Source organism: Pimephales promelas, chromosome 11 (genome assembly GCF_988280905.1).
Source record: "Pimephales promelas chromosome 11, fPimPro1.hap1.1, whole genome shotgun sequence".
NCBI lineage: Eukaryota > Metazoa > Chordata > Actinopteri > Cypriniformes > Leuciscidae > Pimephales > Pimephales promelas.
In genome coordinates this window covers 20,803,480-20,828,618 of record NC_142779.1, presented here as the reverse complement: position 1 = coordinate 20,828,618, position 25,139 = coordinate 20,803,480, and the positions used below count along the sequence as shown (strand labels likewise).

The 25,139-nt window shown below is 37.9% G+C and overlaps 1 protein-coding gene across 1 annotated transcript in view; it reads left to right on the top strand.

Annotated features, from left to right (window-relative positions):
• LOC120467737 (uncharacterized) overlaps positions 1-24,925 on the top strand; it is a 29,203-nt gene extending 4,278 nt beyond the window's left edge. Inside the window, exons 3-8 of the mRNA XM_089117168.1 lie at positions 7,854-8,102; positions 18,797-18,931; positions 19,050-19,093; positions 19,266-19,407; positions 19,965-20,075; positions 20,614-24,925. Coding sequence (XP_088973294.1) covers positions 7,862-8,102; positions 18,797-18,931; positions 19,050-19,093; positions 19,266-19,407; positions 19,965-20,075; positions 20,614-24,017 — 4,077 coding nt within the window. The 5' untranslated portion in view covers positions 7,854-7,861 and the 3' untranslated portion in view covers positions 24,018-24,925. The remainder of the gene's footprint in view (positions 1-7,853; positions 8,103-18,796; positions 18,932-19,049; positions 19,094-19,265; positions 19,408-19,964; positions 20,076-20,613) is intronic.
• Positions 24,926-25,139: the final 214 nt, after the last annotated feature.

Genomic DNA, 25,139 nt, shown 5'->3' with positions numbered 1-25,139 from the left:
CTGGAATTTATGAAGATGATACAGTGAGATGATACAGTGAGACAGTTTTGAATTTTATGAAGATGATACAGTGAGACAGTTCTGGATTTTGTGAAGATGATACAGTGAGATGATACAGTGAGACAGGTCTGGATTTCATGAAGATGATACAGTGAGACAGGTCTGGATTTCATGAAGATGATACAGTGAGACAGTTCTGGATTTTGTGAAGATGATACAGTGAGATGATACAGTGAGACAGGTCTGGATTTCATGAAGATGATACAGTGAGACAGGTCTGGATTTCATGAAGATGATACAGTGAGACAGGTCTGGATTTCATGAAGATGATACAGTGAGACAGTTCTGGATTTCATGAAGATGATACAGTGAGACAGGTCTGGATTTCATGAAGATGATACAGTGAGACAGTTCTGGATTTAATGAAGATGATACAGTGAGATGATACAGTGAGACTGGTCTGGATTTAATGAAGATGATAGAGTGAGTTGATACAGTGAAACAGGTCTGGATTTTATGAAGATGATACAGTGAGACAGTTCTGGATTTTAAGAAGATGATGCAGTGAGACAGTTTTGAATTTTATGAAGATGATACAGTGAGACAGTTTTGAATTTTATGAAGATGATACAGTGAGACAGTTCTGGATTTAATGAAGATGATAGAGTGAGTTGATACAGTGAGACAGGTCTGGATTTTATGAAGATGATACAGTGAGACAGTTCTGGATTTTAAGAAGATGATACAGTGAGACAGTTTTGGATTTTAAGAAGATGATGCAGTGAGACAGTTTTGAATTTTATGAAGATGATACAGTGAGACAGTTTTGAATTTTATGAAGATGATACAGTGAGACAGTTCTGGATTTTATGAAGATGATACAGTGAGACAGTTTTGAATTTTATGAAGATGATACAGTGAGACAGTTCTTGACTATATAAGGATGTTGCAGTGAGACAATAGTGTATTTTGTGAAGATGATACAGTGAGACAGTTCTGCATTTCATGAAGATGATGCAGTGAGACAGTTTTGGATTTTATGAAGATGATGCAGTGAGACAGTTTTGAATTTTATGAAGATGATACAGTGAGACAGTTTTGAATTTTATGAAGATGATACAGTGAGACAGTTCTTGATTATATAAGGATGATGCAGTGAGACAATGGTGTATTTTGTGAAGATGATACAGTGAGACAGTTCTGGATTATATAAGGATGATACAGTGAGACAATGGTGTATTTTGTGAAGATGATACAGTGAGACAGTTCTGGATTATATAAGGATGATACAGTGAGACAATGATGTATTTTATGAAGATGATGCAGTGAGACAGTTTTGAATTTTATGAAGATGATACAGTGAGACAGTTTTTAATTTTATGAAGATGATACAGTGAGACAGTTCTGGATTTTATGAAGATGATACAGTGAGATGATACAATGAGACAGTTCTTGATTATATAAGGATGATGCAGTGAGACAATGATGTATTTTATGAAGATGATACAGTGAGACAGTTCTGGATTTTATGAAGATGATACAGTGAGATGATACAATGAGACAGTTCTTGATTATATAAGGATGATGCAGTGAGACAATGATGTATTTTGTGAAGATGATACAGTGAGGCAGTTCTGGATTATATAAGTATGATACAGTGAGACAATTATGTATTTTGTGAAGATGATACAGCGAGGCAGTTCTGGATTATATAAGGATGAGACAGTGAGACAATGATGTATTTTGTGAAGATAATACATTGAAACCGTTCTGGATTTTTGAAAGATTATACAGTGAGGCAGTTCTGAACTTTATGTAGATGACAGTGAGACAGTTTCAGATTATATAAAGATGACATAGTTAAACAGTACTGGACAGTTTGTGAGACTCAAGCAGCTCCATTAAAACCTAAACATCAGCAATCTGATGGGAGAACGGCTGAGGAAAAACAGGATGAGAGAAAGAAGACAATGATGGAAGAAGAGGTGGAGCTGGAGGAGGAACCCACAGGAATTATACAATTATCAGTCGTTTAGGAATGTTACTCCTGCTCTCAACAAGCTGCTGCAAAGCCCCAGAAAACACACACGCACACACACACATTAAACAATACAACAGATCGCATCAAAACGTCAGATTTTTGTGAGGATGAAATCAGACTGAAATCTGATATGAATGTCAGCACACACCTCTGAAGTTTGGTAGTGATTGTATTTCATCGTCATAAAAAATATACTTCTCTCCACTGGATTTATTTAACGTCACACGGATATCTGATATAAAAACAGACCTCGGGTGGTCTTCTCAGATTCATGTGTTTTGTGTCATTCTGTGTTGTTGGGTGTTATTGTGTTAATGTACTGTTACTGTAATGGTAGCTGTGAGGAAAGACAGACACTCCCATAAGGACATAATGTGCAGTTAGCATGACGGCTATCAGCGCTTTCCCTCACTGTTCCCTAGTAGCACTGCAATGACCCCCAGCACTTCCCCTCTACGCTTAGGGAGGAATCCAGTTCCTTAACCCTAAATTTCTTCGGTTTGGGGCTTGGAGAAAGAAAGACCTTTCCAAAGTGCTCTCAGAGACAGTTGTCTCACACAGTTGTGACTCTGCACATAGTTGTGCACGTTATGTCTTATGTGTAACCAATTCAAGATGTATTGTCCATGAATCATGAGTGAATGTCTCATTTCTTTGAGTGTAAAGCCCCTGTTCACGACGTGTACGTGTTTAAGAATATCTGTCTGTTCCATCCACCTGGTGAGCAGCACCGTGCCATGAAAGACAAGTAGAATCAAACTGCAAATAAGGCCAAGCATGGTTCAATCCTGCATGTGTGTGTGTTTGTGTAACCACAGTTTCCTGGCTAATACACCTCAAGGCATTTTACCTTCTAGATTTACCTCCATTTCCTGTAACCCACAAGAACACACACACACACACGCACACACACACACACACACACACACACACACACACACACACACACACACACACACACACACACACACACACACACACACACACACACACACACACACACACACACACACCCTCTACTGTTTATCATCTCTGCTATAGTGTGTGCAGGTGTGCTAAGCCAGGTTTCTATCTCTTGTACACACCTCATACTTAGAGAGTGTAGCAATGTTTGGAATAGCATGCTATCCCACTATTCCTCTATCTATCTATCTATCTATCTATCTATCTATCTATCTATCTATCTATCTATCTATCTATCTATCTATCTATCTATCTATCTATCTATCTATCTATCTATCTATCTATCTATATCTATCTATCTATCTATCTATGCATCTATCTATGCATCTATCTATGCATCTATCTATCTATCTATCTATCTATCTATCTATCTATCTATCTATCTATCTATCTATCTATCTATCTATCTATCTATCTATCTATCTATCTATCTATCTATCTATCTATCTATCTGTCTGTCTGTCTGTCTGTCTGTCTGTCTGATTGATAATAATAAGAAATGTTTCTTGTGCAACAAATTAGCATATTAAAATAATTTATGAAGGATCATGTGACACTGAATACTGAAGTAATGATTACATTTTAAAATAGATTAAAATGGAAAACATTTTAAATTGTAAAATTATTTTATATTATTGCTGTTTTGCTATTTTTTGATCAAATGAATGCAGCCTTGGTGAGCAGAAGAGACTTTACTGTAATTTACTGTAAAAATCCAGCTCACCCCAAATATTTGAACGGTAGTGTATACTATGTATAGTTTGCATTTACAATGTGCAACATTTTTTAATAAAACAGTAATAGCATTTTTTCCACAAATGTTTCAAACGCTAGAATGCTAGCCTAAATTGTTGTCACATGATTTCCGTAAGTGTACAGCTTTTCTTGTAAATAACTTTTTTTAGCCCAATTTTATGTTAAAAGTCACATCTGATATTATTTTTGATTCAACCTCCACACTGGAAATGAAAGTTGATTCGTTCCATTGCATTGTGAGATTTATCTTGCAATTATCTCCATTGTATACTGCACATTTTGGCTAATGTAGTAGGTCATCTGTGTACAGTAATTAGTATGGTTGTACAGCACACCTAAAATACTAGTGCAGATCTATCCAATTATCCAGTGCACTCATCTTTCCATTTCCAGACACACAAACAGTAAACAGTTATCTTTTAATTAATTTGCCCTGACTGATTTGTTTGGACTGAGTTGAATTGGATTAAAAACGCAAAGCAACAGTCTGAAATTATGATTATAACTTTAATGATGTCATGTGAGAAAGATAATAACATACTACTGCTTGAAATGTTTTTCTCTGCATAATATGCACTGTTTCAGTTTTTTGGGGAATACCACAAAAAATTGTTGTTTTATGTGCAACATTTGAATCCACCCTAAAACTGTTGAATCACATGACACATATACATGCCTCTCGGAATTACAGTGCATTTTTCTCAGCGCTGTGAGAGTTTCTGTATGGGAGTGTGTGCATTAATTGTCTGCAAGCGCGCTTGTGAATGTGTGGATTAAACCACGAGTAGATCATCCAAACAAAACAGACCTGTGATGTCATGCAAATGAGTTCCTAACATGTACATTATAATAACTAATATTATGTAACCAAATGCAAATGAATCATGTGCAGCTTGCAGAGAACATGTGAGTCTGTGTTTCTAACTTTGATCCTGGATCAAACTGATGTAATTACGGTGAGGAGTGGATAAACTTTGTAGCACCACTGCAGGTTCTGCTGTTTGTTTTTGTGCATTTCCATGGTGATGGACTGAGTCAGAAAGCTGCACTCTGATTGGTACATTAAACTCTGCAGCCACGTGAGGATGTCTTGCTCTCAGCTTCACTCACACACGTGAAATCAGCTCCAGTTTTCTCATTTTTTACACTGTGTTAGTGTCATTGATTGTACTTTTTTTTCAACATCCATCTCGCTAGCTATCCCTCTTTGAATGAGCTGTTTATGTTAAACAGCATCATTTTCATGTTGCTGTTTACTTTATGCCTTGTGAATTAATGTGAAGTTCTGTTCTTTGTGCGACTGTTTGTACTCTATTAATTGAGTAAAATGACCTCCTTGAGTAAACACATCTGCTGGGTGTGTTTATTCAAGATATAATGCCTTGTTTAAAAGTTTTACACATCATGAATGTGTGCTGTGTAAGGGTGTGTGTCAGTATCTGTGTGTGTAGGGGTGGAGCTGGTGACTATGTGTTCAGGAATGAGACTCAATCTCAATTTTGGTGTGCGATGCACATCATTAGGACCAGACCCTGAAGGACCACCAAATTCCTCAACAATTTCGTTCTAAACTAAGCACAGAATTCGACTTCTTTTCTTTTGTGTTCTAGAACTTTTTTTTTTTTTTTTTTTTTTTTTGAGGGGACACAAGTATCAGTCGTGGTTCAATTGGCTTTATGCACAGCTGCACTACTTCCTGAACTTCAGCCAGCTCCTTGTTTCCTGTCTGCCATTATTGGCCAAATTGATTAATTCAGGTGTGCTTGACCTCAGTAGTCATGGCAACAATAATCAGGCACACCTGAATTAATCAATTTGTCCAATAATGGAAGACAGGAAACAAAGGAGCTGGCTGAAGTCAATTGGTTCCCTAAGAAAGATATTTTTAAAAGGAGTTGCTCTCACTCTTGTTATCTTCCCAGTCAGATGTGATCAGATGCCTAAAAATGAAACTTTCTCCATCCCAGTAAAACCAATGCAATTTATTTTTGTTCAATAATAAATCTTCTTTTTAATTTTGTATTATGAGAGAATTTTATGTTACTTAATAATATTTATTCAATATTTATGATCCATTTTTTTTGCCATTTGAAAATAATAAAATATTTTTTTCCCCCTAATTTTTACAAATATTTTTTATTCCAGATTACCTGTAATACAGAGACCAGGACCCGAATTCTTTATTCATAAAGAATCTTAGTGCAAAGAGTTGCTCCTAGTGGCAAAATTCTTTGAAATGTGGGCGTTTACTCTTAAGATTAAAGAAAAAATCCTAGTAAAGCTCTGTTTTGAGAACTTTTTACTTGCATTAATTAACCTACCATTAGTTTTTCCTTAAAGGGTTAGTTCAGCCAAAAATGAAAATTATGTGAGTAATGACTCACTCTCATGTCGTTCCAATCCCGTAAGACCTCCGTTCATCTTCAGAAACACAGTTTAAGATATTTTAGATTTAGTCTGAGAGCTTTCTTTCCCTCCATTGGAAATGTATACACGGTATACTGTCCTTGTCCAGAAAGGAAATAAAGACATCATCAAAGCAGTCCATGTGACATCAGTGGGTTAGTTAGAATGTTTTGAAGCATCGAAAATACATTTTGGTCCAGAAATAACAAAAACTACGACTATATTTAGCATTGTATTCTCTTCCGGTTCTGTTGTCAATCCATGCTCAGTGACGCTGGTGACGTAAGACGCTGATGACGTGTTATCAGTGTGCCCGAGCTTCGTTCATAGTCTGAGGGAGACGCACGCTGTAAACAAAACAATCTTCGCAAACATGTCAAAGGATTTCCACACAGAGGAAGACTTGCATTTTTTTGCCCAGCCATATTTATTTGAACCTGAATACACGGACGTACCAGATACACGTCAGCAGCGTCTTAAGTCACCAGCGTCACTGAACGACGATTGACAACGGAACCGGAAGACAATACAATGCTGAATAAAGTTAGTTTTTGTTATTTTTTGACCAAAATGTATTTTCGATCCTTCAAAACATTCTATCTAACCCACTGATGTCACATGGACTGCTTTGATGATGTCTTTATTTATGTCTATATAAGGACAGTATAGTGGGGACAGAAAACTAGAAGACTAAATCTAAAATATCTTAAACTGTGTTCCAAAAATGAACGGAGGTCTTACAAGCTTGGAACGACATGGGGGTGAGTCATTAATTACATAATTTTCATTTTTGGGTAACCAAAACCCTAACTAATCCTTTAAGCAAAAACCAATGGTAGGCAAATTAATGCAAGTAAAAAGTCCTCAAAACAGAGGACAAGTAAACAGTCAGCAATACAATAAGAACAAAGAAACTAATTACAAACATAACCGACCAAAAATACAACAGAAATATAAATGAAACCGTGCTTTATGTTTTTCAGGAAGACTGCTACTAACAGTAGTATTCAGATAAGTAAAGATCGATTTATCATTTTAGATTTTTTGTAACCTAAAGTCAGCATGAAATTATAATTCCCCCTTTCTGTTTTGTAAATGCATGTTATGGATCATCTTATTGTGAGCAATTCATCCATGTATGTTTCTTTTTATTCTTTTTGATCATGTCCTTTTTAATCAAATGATTTAATTAGAAAATCTCAATCTATTCTTCTAATCATTCAGTCTGCTTAAACCTGTCCCTTTTTTACAATCAACTGCAAGATTGCATTAATTTGTGAATGCAATGGCCACATCACAAAATCCAATCAACAGCTGATTTTTTGATAAGTTTCACAACCGAAACGCGTGACAAGGTGATTCCTCAGAACTGCATTCTACATCACTGAAGTCTAAGGTTGTATTTCCAGCAATGCCAGACTGGGAGAAGGTTTGATGTGTTTTGGAGGACATGAATGCTAGTCTTTGTTTCTCTTTAGCTTTTGCTCATTATACTTATATATAGTGTGTGAAATAATGTTTCATTCACTCATTCTCTATGAAGTGGATTGCACTCTATGTTTAAACATGAACGAGTAAGCAGTTTATTTCAGGGGTTGGTCGGTCTAGTGTCCAGGTAATTTACAAACCAGAGAAAACAAGTTTAACAAAACAATGTGAATCATTATTATTTCTGTTTTTGTGGTAGGCCGCACGATGTCTTCTGGCAGTGACTCCGTGGGGGATCTGATTCCCTCAGATATGCTGCAGGTGTTCAGTGAGAAACGGCAGGGGGGCAGAGATAAACGGGGCAGGAGACGGATAGGATCCTTCAGCCGTGCGTTCAGGTGGTTGAAGAGCCAGCGCAGGAAATCCCGCCGACACGCTGCAGAGATACGTGGAGACCTGCTCGCCACTGGATCACCTGTAGAACTTCCACAATCCACACTTAAAACAGGTAACACTTTACCACCATCTACTCCTAACAACATTGTCTCCTTCCTTATACAAGTTCTTCAGAATCAGATGGTGTATGCGTTTTTGTTTACTGTTGGGCTTGTTTCGTTTTTCTGTCTCGTTCGGAAGACTTTTGTGTTAACCATATATGAAACAAGTTTCACATCAATCATAACGTAAACTGGTTCTGTAAGCAGATATGTCTCAGGGAAGTTAAAGAAAAAGGAGAAGTGCACCTTGGGTAATGAAAGTTGGGAAGTTAATTTAGAAAATCCAGCAACAACATCAGTACGAATAGACCCACCTATAAACGTACATATGCACTTCTATTCAAAGTGACTTGCATTGCATTCAAAGGTTCATTCCTTGAAATCGAACGCATGCTGTATTGTGAGTTACAGGAAGTATTTCCAAGATTAGTTCACATTAAAACTGAGTTAGAAGGTATTTTAGTCTTGAAAAATAACACACTTTAGCTTTAATGTACAAAAACAAGCATTATTTTAATCGACATGATTGTACTCTAATTCATTTGGTCAACACATGCTTGTTTTCTCTGTGAAGTAATTGCTGTTTAATGGCATAGCTTTAAGGCTAGGCTAGGCTGTTTTGCCATATAAAAATACTTTGGATTTGTGACATATGCAAATAAGTATATTGCAGTAAAATGTAAGTTATTTCCTGGTTCTTAAGCATTTGATATTGCAACATGAAGCTAATCTAACCTAACTACTGCACTAACTAAAAGTGAGGGATTCAGTTAGGTTTGTCTTTAAAGTGCTTAAATGCATTTGATCTTAAAACACTTTCCTCCGGTTTCACAGACAAGGCTTAAGCCTAAAATGCATGTTTGAGCTGTTGTAATTGAAAACAACTTGCACTGTCATATCTTAAAATATGTCAATGTCATTGTTTTGTCTCAAGATGCACACCAATGTTTTTTTTTCTTAGGCATGTTTATAAAAGGTACTTAAATATCCTTCTATAAATAAGGCCCAATCCTGGGCTGGCTTAAAGGGATAGTTTACTTTGAAATAAATTTTTGGTATGTTTCAGCTTACCTCAAGGGCATCCAAGATGTAGGTGTCTTAGTTTCCACAGTATTTTCAATTTTGACATTTTTCGGTCAAACCGGTGTTGTCTGTCAGTCCTATAATGCAGTTTTATGGGGTCCACCTCAAAGAGCATGCACAGAGAAGTCCAAATTAAACATGTTTTAATGACTCGTAAATGTAAGTTCACATTGATGGCCTGAGACAAGAAACGAGCGGTTTGTGTGAGAAAACAAACAGTATTTATATCGCTTTTACCTCTTGTAATCACTGCCACATCCAAGTACTCTGAGGATGAGGGCGAGATTTCAGAAGTGTTACCTTTCACTGTGAAGATCTAAACATATTTAGATCATAAAAACGATATAAATACTGTTTGTTTTCTCACACAAACCGCTCGTTTCGTGTCTTAGGCCATCAATGTGTACTTACATTTACGAGTCAATAAATCATGTTTAATTTGGACTTCTCTGTGCATGCTTTTTGAGGTGGTGACCATATACCTCCATTATATGACTGACAGACACGAACGGTTTGACCTAAAAATGTCAAAATTGAAAATACTGTGGAAACAAAGACACCTACATCTTGGATGCCCTTGAGGTAAAACATACCAAAAATTAATTTCAAAGTGAACTATCCCTTTAATCTAAACCCTGTCTGTGAAACCAGGCCTTTATCTGTCCTTGTATTGCCTGACTAGTAAATAGTGGGTATGTGTTTTCAGTTGTGGGTAATGTGTTCAGACATTCAGTAATTTCTGTTCAGACACTGTAATAGTAGAGTAATCCTGTTACAATCTAGAAGTCATTAGTTTGGGTAACTGGTTTTCAGCGTTCCCTGGAATTTTTGGTTTTATTACTGGTTATAACACAGCAATGAGCAGTGGTTTATTCCTTGTTTGTTGGACCAGGGAAGGTTGACGCATCAAATTACCCCAAACCATCTTTAGATATGTCTCTTAAATACCTATATATTATTGTGTGTATGTGTGCCAAGACTGAGACTGGAAAACATTTGCCTTGCCCTTTATTATTGCAAAGTCTGAGTTTTCCGAGCAGAAATTTCAACATGCGAGGAAGATAAAATTTGACCTCTACTTGAGGTCACTTTAAGTGCTTGCTTTGTGTGTACAAGTCTCAAATGTTTATTTAAAAGTGTGCAGTACATTTTGCGGTTTAGCTTGGGATCAGAACAAGAATTGGATGCATGTGAATTGTCTTATGTTTTTTGTGTGTGTGTGTGCTTTTCTTTGTGAGCTGATGAATGTGAAGGTTCCACATGGGCTGTAATGGCAGGGAGAACTTTGTGAGAACACACCTCAACCCCACCCATGTATTGAAGCATGAATCCACTCAAATACACACATGCACGCCGGGCTGACAGAACAGACTGCAGCTTAATGATCGATATGGTGCATAACCACCAAAAATAAACAGCTGTTGTTATGTGATTCTCCAGAGGGCGTGTGTGGTCACTGCCTGCTGCTGAACACGGTACAAAAAAGCCCATGGATTATTTAGACACCTCACACTCGCCCTTATTAGCTGAAATTAAATATGCGGCATGCAGACCATCATTAAGCAAATAGCATTACGCACTGGAGAACATGACTCACACAGTTGATTGCAATACAGTTTAATGTGGCAGTACGGTACTCAAACTGATTTCTTTAGCCAATGTTTGTGTATTTTAATAACGCAAAGATTTATTAATACATTTCAGTATTAAATGAAATATATTTTTAATCAACATTTCGTTTGTTTTGACCATATTGGGAGCTGTTTCGCTGAGCTTGTTGCAGTGGATTATGGGATTGCCTTCTCCATGAAGGACAGATACAGACGGCTGCCTTTTGGAACTTGCTTTGTATTGGTAGTGCAATGTTGATGCTTTAAAATGCTATCTATGTGTTTTATCATCTGTGATTTGATCATTCTGGGTTCTTGTGAATGACCCTGTGTTGATTTTAAAAATGTGTTACTTTAAAAACACAAAATCTTTACAGTGTGTTTGGTAACTTGATAAGTTTATCTAGTGCTGCTCCCTTCTGATATGGCCATGATGACATTCAGTCTCAGTAAGTGAACTGATTAGAAACTTGTTTGTTTGGGTAAATTGCTGAGCTCAATTTTGTCTTGTCATTTTTTTCGTAATTGTTTATTTCTGCTTGACACAGTAACTAAATAATCATTAGAATACAAAAGCGAAAACATGCATTAATTTTTTTTTATGATTACTATTATAAAAACTGCTATGGTTCAAATGTTTGCAGTCGGTAAGCTGGTAAATTTTTTGCTTATGCTGACCAAGGTTCCATTTATTTGATCTAAAGTACAGTACATTATACATTGTGAAATATTATTGTAATATATTTTAAAATGTAACTTATTCCTGTGATGGCTAAGCTGAAAATTTTTTATAAAATCATTGGGTCTTATTCACTAATAATTGCGTGAATTATTTCGTATTTGTACGTACAGGAGAACTTCTTACGAAAAATCTCTGCCTAATTCACAACACGTGCGCATGCATTCAGTCTGCTTGATTCAGACAAATTTACAACAAATTTATGTGCGTAGAGTGCGTTTGTTGTAAATTTGACTGGATTGACCAGACTCCATTGGCTTACACTCGCAGAAGTCATTGATTTTATTGGCCAGATCAGGTAGAAATAACTGCTTTTAGTTAACAACTGCATATTTAAATTTTTGACATTTTAGTGCCCAAACAAAGAAACCACACCATATTTTAGTGGTTCATTAAAGGGATACTCCACTTTTTTTGGAAATAGGCTCATTTTACCACTCCCCCAGAGTTAAACAGTTGGGTTTTACTGTTTTCGAATGTATTCAGCTGATTTTCTGATATTTAGAGAAGAATATCAGTAAACAGACAGTTTCTGGTCTCATTGACTTCCATAGTATATATTTTTTTCCTACTATGGAAGTCAATGAGACCAGAAACTGTCTGGTTACTGATATTCTTCTCTAACTATCAGAAAATCAGCTGAATACATTTGAAAACGGTAAAACTCAACTGTTTAACTCTGGGGGAGTCGTAAAATGAGCCTATTTCCAAAAAAAGTGGAGTATCCCTTTAAATGTTTTATGCTATGAAAAGGTTTGTACCTATGAGGCCAGTTTTCATTATATAGCTGAGGGCCCCCAAAACCAGCTCAAGTTATATAGCAATTGTTTAATATTTAGGGCTAAGGGGTTGTTCATACCTGAAGTATGAGCAATAGTAAAAGTACTGCTTACTTTAGCAAGCACCGTTAATAAGAGGGTCACAGCTACTGAGAACACACTCATAATATTGTTTTGCATCCTGTATCCCAGACCTTGCAACGTCAAAACTTCCTGTGGGATGTTGCCGGTTCAGTCTGAACAAAGAGCTGTTACTTTAAACTTGTTTCTCATGAAATGTTCCGCTGACACACACCTACACACACTCGTGCACACACACACAGCTCTTTCCAAAGTTTTTTGACTTCTCCTGGAAGTGACATGCTTGCCAGAGGCAGAAGTGGACCAAGTACACAACTTACTTGCTTGGGTGAAAGTACACATACTAATGATCAAATATTACTCCATTACAAGTAAAAGTTGTAAAGACTGATTTTTAGTGAAGTAAAAGTACAGAAGCACTTGTTAAAAGTACTTGAGTATCAAAAGTACAAAGTAAATGTTAATCAATGCATTGTTATATTATTTTTGCATTTGCATTTCAGGACCTTATGCCTCTGAAGCAACCCCGTGAATACACTGTTTGTAGTTTTGTAGTGTGGAGCTTTTAGAATGTCATAAAACCTATAGAAATTAAACAACTGAATTGAGGAAAAAAAGACAATCATCTTCATTTTTTAGTTATTTAACACTCCTACCATCCCAACAAAAGTAGTACACATCTATGTGTATCCTTTCATGCACATTTGAATCAAGTGGTCTGTAAATACAAAAAAACCCTAGCTATACAACCACAACTGTATAACTGCCCAACAGGAACACTGCTTTAACAAACAGCACAACAGAAATACTTATTTGCCATGAAAATAAAACTTTCACACCATTGCTTGTGACGCCATTACTTGTCTCTCACAGATCACTAGTAAAGAGAAATTGTACTAATCGTCAAACTTCACGACATGTGACCCTACAGGAGTGATTACTGATAGGCTGTCTGTCATCTGCAAAAAAAAAAAAAAAACAATCACGTTTTAGAGATGGAAAAAATCATGCCCTGACTAACATAACTACTTTCTACTCAAGGACTTTGACAGAAATGTAGTGGAGTAAAAAGTAATATTTGTCTTTCAAATGTAGTTAAAGTAAAAAGTTTCCAGAAAAAAAATTGAAAGTGCTTGAATTTGTTTTGTGCAAGAAGTTTTCTGGAATAAAATCCACATTATTTGTATTTTATATAATGTTAATATTTTTGCCAACACTTCATGGCTTTTACATACTAGCTTGCTTGATTTACATTAGTTACGCGCATTTACGCGCTACGTTAAGTGTTTTCTGCGTGAGGTACTTTGAGTGGTAGGTTGCCGTGGCGTTCACGTGCGCACAAAACTACTACGATGGAACCTTAATGTTATTTATCGGACAACAGATGTGTCCCACTTTAAGTCCTTGAATTTCAGGGTATTGAACCTGGAAAGTCCTTGAAAGGTCCTTGAATTTAAAGTTAAACAAGATGTGGGAACCCTGTAAAACTCAAGTAAAGCACAGATACTTAAAAAGTGTCCTTAAGGACAGTACTCAAGTAAATTTACTCTAGGGGGTTACCCATAATCCGGATCTTTCTTCTGACTTTCCTTTTCAACTCATCATGAGAAATGCCAGTCATTCCTCAACACCATATATAACATAAGGGAAGTTTTTTAGAGTTGAATACAGATGAAGTTTATGTGCTTTATGTGTTGTTTATTGTTGCGCGTGGGCGTGTTTGTGCAGAATTCCTTGCCTTCCTGAGCTTTGCCCTGGAGATTCTCACACAATGAACAGGTGTAAAGTTGGGAAACTGGTTCTCTCTCTGTTTCATAGTCCTGTGAACAGAACTAGGATCTGTGCTAGACTGATTCAAGCTGACTCTTAATATTATTCATTGCCTCCAATTTTTTCTAAAGCCATAATCTTTCTAGATAACGTTCAACATCCATTGGTATGTGTGTAGCCCCTTCAAGCCATAGGTTTTAAAGTGTTGATGTCAAATCTGTTTCAGCTTGCCTGTTTTATAGCAAAGATTTTTCTGTATCGAGGGGTTTCAAGTACGCTACTCTACAGAGGAATTTTGACTGAGCGTCTGACATGACTTTAAATTGGACTGAAAGACTGTATAGATTGATTATCTGTTCTCAATGTTGTGCGTTTACACTGCAGTGGTACTGTAACCTGTTAGAACTTTATTTTTTGGGCAAAAGTGAAAGAAGACATTTCTAAATTAGAATGATAATTTGAATGCGGCAAGTGACCCAAAGCATTGTGACCACTGGGAATTAAACTCTAGTTTGCACCATGAATTCAAAACTAGTGTGAAAACAATCTCAAATAAATTTTGCTTTAAAGATGCATAGATCAAATTTAAAGTGATTGACAACATGGATGGCTTTTAATGCTGCAGCTTTCCATGATATCAGCTTTGGGAGCCGTAAGATTTTAAGAAATGTTATATTATTGATCGATCAATGCAGCAATTGTACCTCTGATTAACTGCTGAATTAGCAAATATTATGTTACTGTTATGTGATATAGGTGTGGCAGGCAGAGGCCTTTCTTACGCATTTGTTAAAATCACTAAAAATCGAAACAGATTGTGTGCACTTTTCAAAGACTTTTGTATTGGCTTTAGATGCAGGGATGTTTGCCTCAGTTAACCTTTACCTGCATTTTGAATGGATAACGCCTCTGCAATGGACAGTTTTCCAAGGCAGATTAGGTTTAAGGCCTGTTTCATACATCTCCTGTCTGCAGAAGCATGTTTTCATTGCATTGCTTGTGTTAACAGGTTACAGCATTCAATTTGCACGTTTAAGCAGTGTGGCACTCTAAATAATGTTTCAACACTTAGCCTACTTTTGCTGGGCTTCACTCACTAAACTAAACGCAGCAGAAACTGCATTAAGCATTTTAGTAAAACAATATTTTGTAATATACTGCACTGCAGGCTTTTCTGAAGCAACAGAAAATATGGAGTGAGTGAGTCACCCATTGTTTGATAAAAGATGTCTGTCAGGCTTGATGCGAGTTAGGACAGGTCAGAGACAACACAAACAACGCTTTCCGTTCAGTAAGTCTGATTGACTATTGAAGCAGTTTATGGTCTTTGGAGTTTGAGTTCTGCATAAGTTATTTAACATTTGGATGCAAATGTGAGCCCCCTCCCTTTGTAAAACAGATTTCACGTCATTCAAGTTTGTTTTCAAGGTACGACTTCTAACCATTTTAGATTTTACACAGTAATTATCAAAGAATTCAATGTGTTAAATCAGAAATCCCTTTAAGTTCTGTCACACTCACAATTTAGTCAGTAAGTTATATCCCTTGTTTCTTTTCTTTCGGCACTGTTAAAGCCAATAACCCAGGTACTGATGACAATACAGATAGCTCTATTACAGTAAATCGTTGTTTTTTAAAGATAATTTGCTGAAGAAAAGATTTCTGAAGTTTACAAAACACTTATAATAATTTATATTTAAGCACAAGCTCAAGACACTTCACGATTTATTCTACGACACAAAACACATCAATATTACCCGACTTGTGATTTTTTGAAGCTGTTACGTGTCTTGAAAAAGGCGGTTGCTAACAAGTGGCTAAATGGGACTAGCTACAGATGCTACACCATCACACCAAACAAGTAAACTCTGTCTACTTTGACAGCATTATTATGCTTATAATTGTGCTCTTAAAAACTTTTCTAACTCAAACTTTATGGGAAAATGTTTTTAGATAAAAACTAAAAGAGAGTTATTCGTTTAGCTTTTTACTTCTGGCCTCTGCATTTAGGCTTCAAAATTCATAAAAGTTGTGTCCGTCTGGGATAATTATCTTGATGGAATTATCTTGATTATCTTTATGAAACATGCAAGTATCGTAAACTTTTGTTGATCACAGACCTTGTTTTTAGCAATAATCCAAAAGCCTATTTTGAATCTCCCCAAAATTCAGTATGCAAACTGGTGGATGGCCTACAAAGTGACGTCATAAATGCACCACGCTATGAAAACAGTCCCGAAATGCTGCCCCCTGCTGTCCAAAAACACAGAAGGCATTGTCTGGGCAGGGCAGTCCTGAGCTCCTGCCAGCACACACATTGCCTATGGGATCTAGCTGCCAGTGATGAGAACTGAACTGTGCTTGTTTACAATGCTAATCTCTATCATTCATTCTAGCACATTGTGTTCCTCTTTCTTCCTCACTTCTTGTCTTTTCACCTTTGGCTTGACTTTACTGATTACTATACAATGAATAACCTTTATTAAATCTATTCTGAATGACAGTCTGAATAAAGTCTGTCGAGTGACGTAGTCAATGTTTCATTCGCAGAACTGAGATAAACTGATGTTTTTCTGTTGCTTTGTTTGATGGGTTTTGGTTTTGATAGAAAGGTGGAACCACCATGAAACACGAGGTTTAGTTAAATTCAAACTATTAAATCTGTGTCTATGTGTGAGTTTTATTCCAGTCAAGACTCCTTTCAGCTGTTCTGACATCTGCCCTCAACAAGTCCGGGCATGTACGAGTCTTTCTTATTCTGTGCTGCTTTTATTTTGCTTTCTCAGAAGGTTATCAAGTTTTCAGAATGTCTCTGAACTTCTGAGATGCATTTAACAACAATTTAGGTCATGGTACAGATTATATAACCTTTAGTCATCGACGCAATACTCTATGCACACACAAACACCCAGAAAAAGTATTTACCATTAGATTAGAGCATTTCTTATCACTAATGTAGTTTTATAAAACAAATAACTTCAAATAAATTCTGAATTGATTAGCCATGTTCAAAAAATTGATAAATGCACACCTGACATGCAGGTGGTCATGTAACATAAATGTTTTTGGTCTAAAATCGTCTTTCTGGACTGGAGAAGGATTTATGATATGATTTGTGTATTAAAATTGAACATTATTATATTGCTGATTTATGAAATGTCAAGCAGTAAGGTACAAGAATGCAGTCTCTCTTTACTATATAAGACACAGCATGTTATCTTTCTCAGGGCTGAAAAGATGAACTCTGTGGTTGTCCAACTATTTGAAATGTTCCAAAACCATTGCATGAACATTTTATCTGTGGTTTGGCTGTCTGCATCTAAAGACGCTGCAGTGAGACATACATAAATACTCTACTAATGCTTAGAAATCTCAACGACCAGAAAAGTTTCACTTTCTTTCCTTTTTCTTGCACTTTTTAACTTAAATTTATTTTAAAAAGTGGTGAATGTTTAATACATTTAAAGAACAAAATGTCTTTGTTCTGATGCTGCTTGATTTAAAATATGATTGCAGATCTTAATGGTCATCTTCTCTTACGATGATTAATGAAGTTGGTGGGTGAGGAAGGCCAGTCATGTGACGTATGAGTGGGCAGGTCTCTCTGGGCTGTATAATGATAACATGTCTGACCTGGTTTGCGATGGACTGAGGTTGGGTTTTGTGTGAAGGGCCAGTCTATTTAAAATGTAGATCTGTTACTTACAATGATTTTTTCTTTATTGATATTTGCTGATATACTACTTTGTTATTTGTTGGGAAATCAACAAATGGTCTCCTCCAGGTTGAGCAACAGGTTTTGTTCTCTTTAAGCATACCTGTGACCTCACAGTTTATTTTTTCTAATAGGCTTCTCCATAGTGTTGAGAAAATGAACACGTTGAACAGCTGTCTTAAAGGAACAGTTCATCCAGAAATGGAAATTTCATCATATACTCACCTCTTGTATGTTGTTTTCTTCCATGAAACATAAAATGTTATACAATGTGGGCCAAAAAAAAAGAACCATAAAAGCATCATAAATGTAGTACATATGAAAGAGGCACCTTATTCAAAGCTTGTCACATTGCTCATATCTACTCAGTGTGTATCATTGTTTTTATTTTCTTAATTATAACCTGAAATCTTGAGTCAAATAGCATAGATAGTTAGTATTGGTGGTATGGCAGAGGCTTTATCTTCATATTCAGTGAAAGCTTTGTTTAAAACCTTAAACCACAAGAAACCGTAAATAATCCATAACCTACCTAAAGGTTCTTCATATCTTTTTTTATGCAGTTACACGCTTGGTCTACCTTTTTCCTCTGTGCTACCTTGGTTTAATCTTGAAATTAAGACTTAATTTATACCATATTTTTGCTTTAGTACATGTGTTACGGGGTATTTATCTGGATTTATCAGGATTACCAAAACACTTTTTGTGTGCTAGCGCCCTCTTTAGGATGTACCAGTATTCACTTTAAAACATCCTGTTATGACACTTTATAAATCAGGCCATATGGATAATTTAAGCATAAAGTGTGATAAAGTGTCATAACAGGATACCGCACAAATACAGAGAAACCCTAGAAAACCCTAGGTGAATGAGATACAGTAATTGACTCCATTAGATATTAAATGTGTTACTTTCTGTTTCTCTGCAGGCCCCAAAGAGGAAGTTGTAGGTGCCGTTTCTCTTCAGAAGTTTCAAGAAAATGTGTTTGTGGAGGGTGATCGGCCTAAATATGTGTTAGACCTGCACACAGAGGCCCAGCAGGGCCTAAAACAGCAGCAAGAGGGTAAGAAAAACGAAACTCCTAATTTTTTAGTTTAGTTAATTTAATTGGGTTTAAACAGTTGTTTAAATATTTAAACAGTTAATTTATTTGAGATAAGAGAGGATGTTTTATGTTCCAGATGATAGGAATGGGACGGACTACCCTGATGACCAAAGTATGATTGTAAGTGTTCCTCCATGCATCAGTCAGCCCTAAGTTCATTACGATTGCTTTTAATTATGTTCCCATTAGAGTGACAGCCTGCTTGATGCTTGTGTACCTAAACTGTTATATACTTTTAAATTGCTGATTGCTGATTTTAAATTTAGAGGGTTAATCATGCTGCTTACTTTAGTCAACAGTAACAGCACAGACTGAAGAAAGCATGGCCTTCAGTGAACTGAGAGGCTTTGAATCTGAGAGCACAGCTGCTGATTCTGTTTCGATGTGCTCCTCCATGTCTTCACGATCAACACGTTCAGGACTCAAACGCCAAGGTGACACATTCACACATGAGCACTGCACATTATCAGTCATATCCATTTTTGTCATAAGAAGACTGTAATGGCAAGTTTTAGAGGTTAATGAAAACAGCATCAAAGGTATAAGAAACTTTCCGAACAGGCAAACTGTAATAAAGAGAAAAGGTTTATTCTTGTGAGGAGGCCTCTTTTCAGAGCCGCAGCTACCCAGCTCGGAAAACCAGAAGACCTGTTTGATTTCCACAAACATGACATTTTATACAGTAAAACTCCTCCTTCCTAGTTTCTGTAACTTTCCACATCTGTTGTCTCAAAAGGTGACCATGCCCCTCCTTGCCACCCCAGGGCTCTATAATTAACATAAGAAACAGGGCCATTTGTTCTACCACTCTGTGTGTGAGTGTGTGTGTGTGTGTGAGAGAGAGAGAAACATATGATAGCTATTATTCATTTAGTTAATACTAAATTTTTCCACAACAAGACCATGGCCTGGAATCCTCATAAAGCGCTTTACAAATTCATATAAAATATGCAATGTCACAGCAACATTGTTTTCCATTTCCTTTTTCCAGCCTCAACATTTAGACCTTTGAAGCCGGATAAGACTGCTGAGAGGACTAAGTCTCGTAGAAAGCACTTGAGAACTGTTGTAGGAATTCCTCGTCACATCCAGAGAGAACTGGGTATGTTTCACTGCAGTCTTCTGTATTGTACATTGTGTATTTAAAGCTACACTGTGTAACTCTTTTAGTTTATTCTTAGCTAAAAACACTTAGTTCTTTCAAAAATATATGTGCTCATTAATGTATATTTACTTCGTTCAAGTAATAAAGTATTCTCGTGAGTGTATAATATGCCATTGAAAATACATACGGATAAGTGGTTCTAATGTCGGTCGCCATGTTGCCCCTCCATCTTGAAAGTACATTAGCCAAAGAGAGACATACCCGTTAATTCAAGCTTCGCCTTTCGCGTTTACGTTTGAGTTAACACTCATGGACGAGGTCGAACTGGAAGCCAAGTTAATCTTGGACTACATTGGCCACCGTAGGAGTTAAAACGAAATCGGAATTGAGAGGAACAGAAACTAATATTCACTGGATGGTCATATACCTTTTCACCGCTAGATGGGGGTAAAAATCACACAGTGTAGCTTTAAGTTATTGAGTGGAAAACATGTTATATTGACTTATTTTATTTTTGAATATGTCATATCTGAAGGTTTGGACAGGGCAGAATGGATCACCACCAATCCTCTTAATAGCCAGCTGTCTAATGGAGACATGATAATACCCACCATATTTTCCACTGTGGATGGTGCTTCTGCTAATGTACAAGACCATCTACAGGGCAAAGAGAATCTGCACACAGTTAAGAAAGACAGCACAGAGGTTCCCGCACTGGCTATACCCAAAGATGACATAATCCAAAGGTCCTTAAATCATTATGTAGATCCAGAAAAGTTCGGAGCAGGCTCTCTATTTGTTCCTTGGACAGAGAACCCAACCGGTGCAGTCATGTCTATCTCACCTCAGGCCACATACATGTCTAAAATTATTCCAAATGCTGTCCTTCCACCGTCTGTGGATGTTGTGGAACTCAGTCGCAGCCGAAGTCGCAGCAGTGTTCGAACCGTCAGCAAGAGCAGCCTAGTGCCAGCCAGCCCAGCGTCCACCCGTCCATCCTCTAGAGCCTCTTCAAATTATTCCTCCACCCGTCCATCCTCCAGAACCTCTTCAAATTATTACTCAGCCCGCTCAAACTATTCTGGATGGAGCAGCTCAGGATCATCAGAGACACTAGTTTCTGATTCCTCCACCATCTCCAGCAGTAGCACTCCCCGTGTGGCCAGCAGGGGAAGTCAGGTTGAGAACCCGGCTAGACCAGTCAAGCTGAACAACCATGGTTCCCATGCTCCCTTTAAAACTACTCATGGAAATGGGGACTCTACAGAAGAGCAGGACGGCAGAAAAACAGGATCTGCTGATGCTTTCACACGTAACTTATCAGTGATTAAACGGAGCAAGATACCTCCAGCTCCTCCCAGCAGGTCATACTCCTTACACGGGAAGCAGACCAAGAGATCTGAAAATCCTTACTACTTGGCTGATGTCAGCACTCCAGATGGATCACCACACCCCACTGTAAAAAAACCCACTCCAGTTGAGCTAAAGACATACAGAAATAATCTTCAAAAGCCTTCCATTGGCGCACCCCATTCATACACTAATGGCACCAGTAAACTTACTGAACTGAATAATATCTTTCTGTCTGCAAGCTTAATTAATGGTAACAAATGTTCCCCTGCTGTAATGGCTCTCCGGTCTTTGTTTGACATTCCTAACCATCCCAAAGTACTGGCTCCCCCAGCTCCTCCTCCAGAGACCTGGGCTCACAACCAGCTTACTTTCAAACTGCTGTGTGGGCCTGGCCCAGTTAACTATGCACGCTGGGCTAAAAAGAGAGGTCTTAAAATTATGGATGAACCAGACATGACCTCATCAAATGGTGACGCAGCATCAGTTTTACAGGCAGTGGAGCTAAAAGCCAAAGTTAAATCCTTAGCACCAGTCGCCAGTATCACCCCGTCTCCATCACCTCCCCCAGAACATTACCCACCAATGCCAAACATCAGCCAAGCCAAACCTCCTCTGCCCCCTCCAGACTTTGTTCCTTCAACTCCTACGCTTGTTGCCAAAGCTATAAAGGACTTAACTTCTTGGATCCCTCCACCTCCTCTGTTTCCACCTCCGGCGCTTCCAGTAGGCACAGCTTCTGAAACTCCTGTTGCTGTGCCAAATGATACCGACTTCCCTCCGCCACCCCCACCATTTTCGCCACGGTCTTTACTTATAATGCCTCAAATACCACCAGATGTTCCACCGCCACCACCACAAGTTCCACCGCCACCACCACAAGAAGTTCCACCGCCACCACCACAAATTCCACCTGCACCACCACAAGTTCCACCGCCACCACCAAAAGAAGTTCCACCGCCACCACCACAAGTTCCACCACCACCACCACAAGTTTCACCGCCACCACCACAAGTTCCACCGCCACCACCACAAATTCCACCTGCACCACCACAAGTTCCACCGCCACCACCACAAGTTCCACCACTACCACAAGTTCCACCACCACCACAAGTTCCACCACCACCACAAGAAGTTCCACCACCACCACCACAAGAAGTTTCACCGCCACCACCACAAGAAATTCCACCTCCACCAACACCACCTTCTGAACCACAGAAAATCCCACCCCCTCTGCAAGAATCCCAATCTTCAATACCCAATGTGTTAGTAGCATTATTTCCAACTTCTCAACAAATCAATGCTATTCCACCTCCTCCTCCACTACCCACTGATGTAAGATCTCAACAAGTCACTGTTCCTCTTCCTCCTCCAATACCTACTGATGTAAAAATGGAGGACAGACTAGAGACAACAGAAACAGTGAAACAGACAGGCAGTCCCTCACCGACCAAAGAGGAGACCTCCAGTCCAGTGGTCACCCAGTCTCTCTTGCAGATGGTTCGTCTAAGGTCGGTAAAGTCCAATCAGAGCCAGGCTGTAGATCTCGATAAACCATCACAGCCCAAACCAAAATCGGGAGTCAACCAAGAGGTGCCACCAAAACCAATTAGACGGTCTTTGATTATGACATCACTGCCTCCTGATGTGGAAGCTCTGTCCGGCACAGAGCCCAAAACTGAATCTGTCAAAGTGCAAACAAACACAACCACTGTACCAAATACTCAGGAAGAGTCAACTGCACTAAAGACTAAATCAAATAATATTGTTAAAAACCCCGAAAACACAAGTCCAACCACCGAGCCAAGTAACACTTCAGCTTCTACTGAACCAGCAACTAAACAACCCTGTTCTGAACCAGAACTCAAACCCCAAACACTTAAGGAAGAGATCCAAGTTACAACACCTGTCCCTGCTACCCTGCCGAACACAATGGAAAGAAAGGACCAATCAATAAGTGAGCCAAAGACTCAATTTCAGGCGCAAGAACTCAACAAGCCTCTGCAAAATCCAGAGAAGCAATCAAGCACCGTTGAAATACCCTCAAAGCTGGAGGGTGAGCAGCCCAAACCCCAAACACCAATACCCACTGTCTCTTCCACGCCTCCTGTAGTCTCTTTGCCCTCTTCCATGCGTCTCCAGGATGCTATACGTTTGAAGGCTGCCACTATGTCTCCAAAAGACAAGCAAGCCAAGCTCTTTGGTCAGCGCTCCCCTCTCCCAGTCATGGCTGGTGGTACCACTGTACCCAACTCCCCTGCATCTACAGCCAGCTTCATCTTCTCCAAGAGCCCAAAGAAGGTCGTAATAGAGACACCGTCATCCTTAGAGGTTCAGGCTGACCTGAGGAAGACTCTGGTAGCAGAGTTGGCATCTGTTTCCGATTCAGCCAAGTCTAATGACTCACACAAAACTGCTAACAAAGTTCCTCCACCTATTTCTAAGAAACCCAACACTAGGGTTGAGAGTGTTGTTCAGAACTCTGCAGAGGCAGAGTCTGTTGCCAAGACTGAGCGTGTGCAAACAGAAACTGTACAAACTGCCGGACAGGAAGTACAGACAGAGAACTATGAGAGAAAAACAAATTAACAAACACATACACAAAGGATTTAACTCTAGAGTTTTTGCTTTTTCACAGATAAACAAGGCTTTAGACCTTAGGCTCGAACTGCTTAAGCAATTTTTAAATATAAATACTTAAAAAGTCTTTATGTACAGATAGGCATATTGCACTTTTTGTACACTGGTATAGTGTAACTGATTCTCATTCATGGGAAACATGTCACTGGTATTTGGAAATGATAAATATTCTTATTTTTATTTATGTGTCCTAAGTTCTAGACAGAAGCCATGCTAACTTCTAGGACTGTAGAAAACAGCAGGAAAGCACCATGAGAATGATGTTTGTAAAACAGAGTTTACCACCTATACTCTATAGTGGAATTTTAGTGTTATTGGTGAATATAATTGCATTACAAAAGAAATGAAGGTAAAGAATGTAAGATAAAGAATGAAAAGAAGCAAAGCAAAAAAAGAAGAATGGTAAGTAGGGAGCATTGACCATGGATTTTGGGGTGGGGATGTGTGATTGCTCTTTTTTTCCCCATCTATGATGTTTGCTGTGTACTTTTTATAAGTCTATATTTTACTTTAAAAACACCAAATCAATATATGTGATTTTTATAAAATTAGCCCTCCCTGCCCCAATTATCCATAAATAGGAATGGAGACAAGGAATCTGATCAAGTGTACGAGAAACAGAATGATAGAAGCAAATGAATTGAGTATAGCTGTTTTCTCATCATTGTGACTGTGCAAGTAGGGCTAAGCTGGTGGTCACCACATAAACAAGAGGTCTAAGGTGTAAATCTCTGTTTAGTGATATCTATTGTTTAATTTGTTTTTATTTTCAAAGAGAAGTTCATTAGTTTACTCTAAGTTGATGTATATTACAGTCTACACAGACCGTGCAAATAAAAGGAAATTAATGTTTTTAATATATGATTTTTTTTCATGCACTTTGCTTACTTTTTGATTTGCTGTTCCTTTGATTTCAGCAAGCTTTATCTCCTTATTATGTTCTCTATAAAGGAGAAAATAAATGTCTTATTTACACATACAAAACATATTATCAAAGATGATAATGTTTATTAATGTTTAATGATGTTTCATCACATGGCAAGATTAAAGACTGTAAAGTTACTAAAGTAG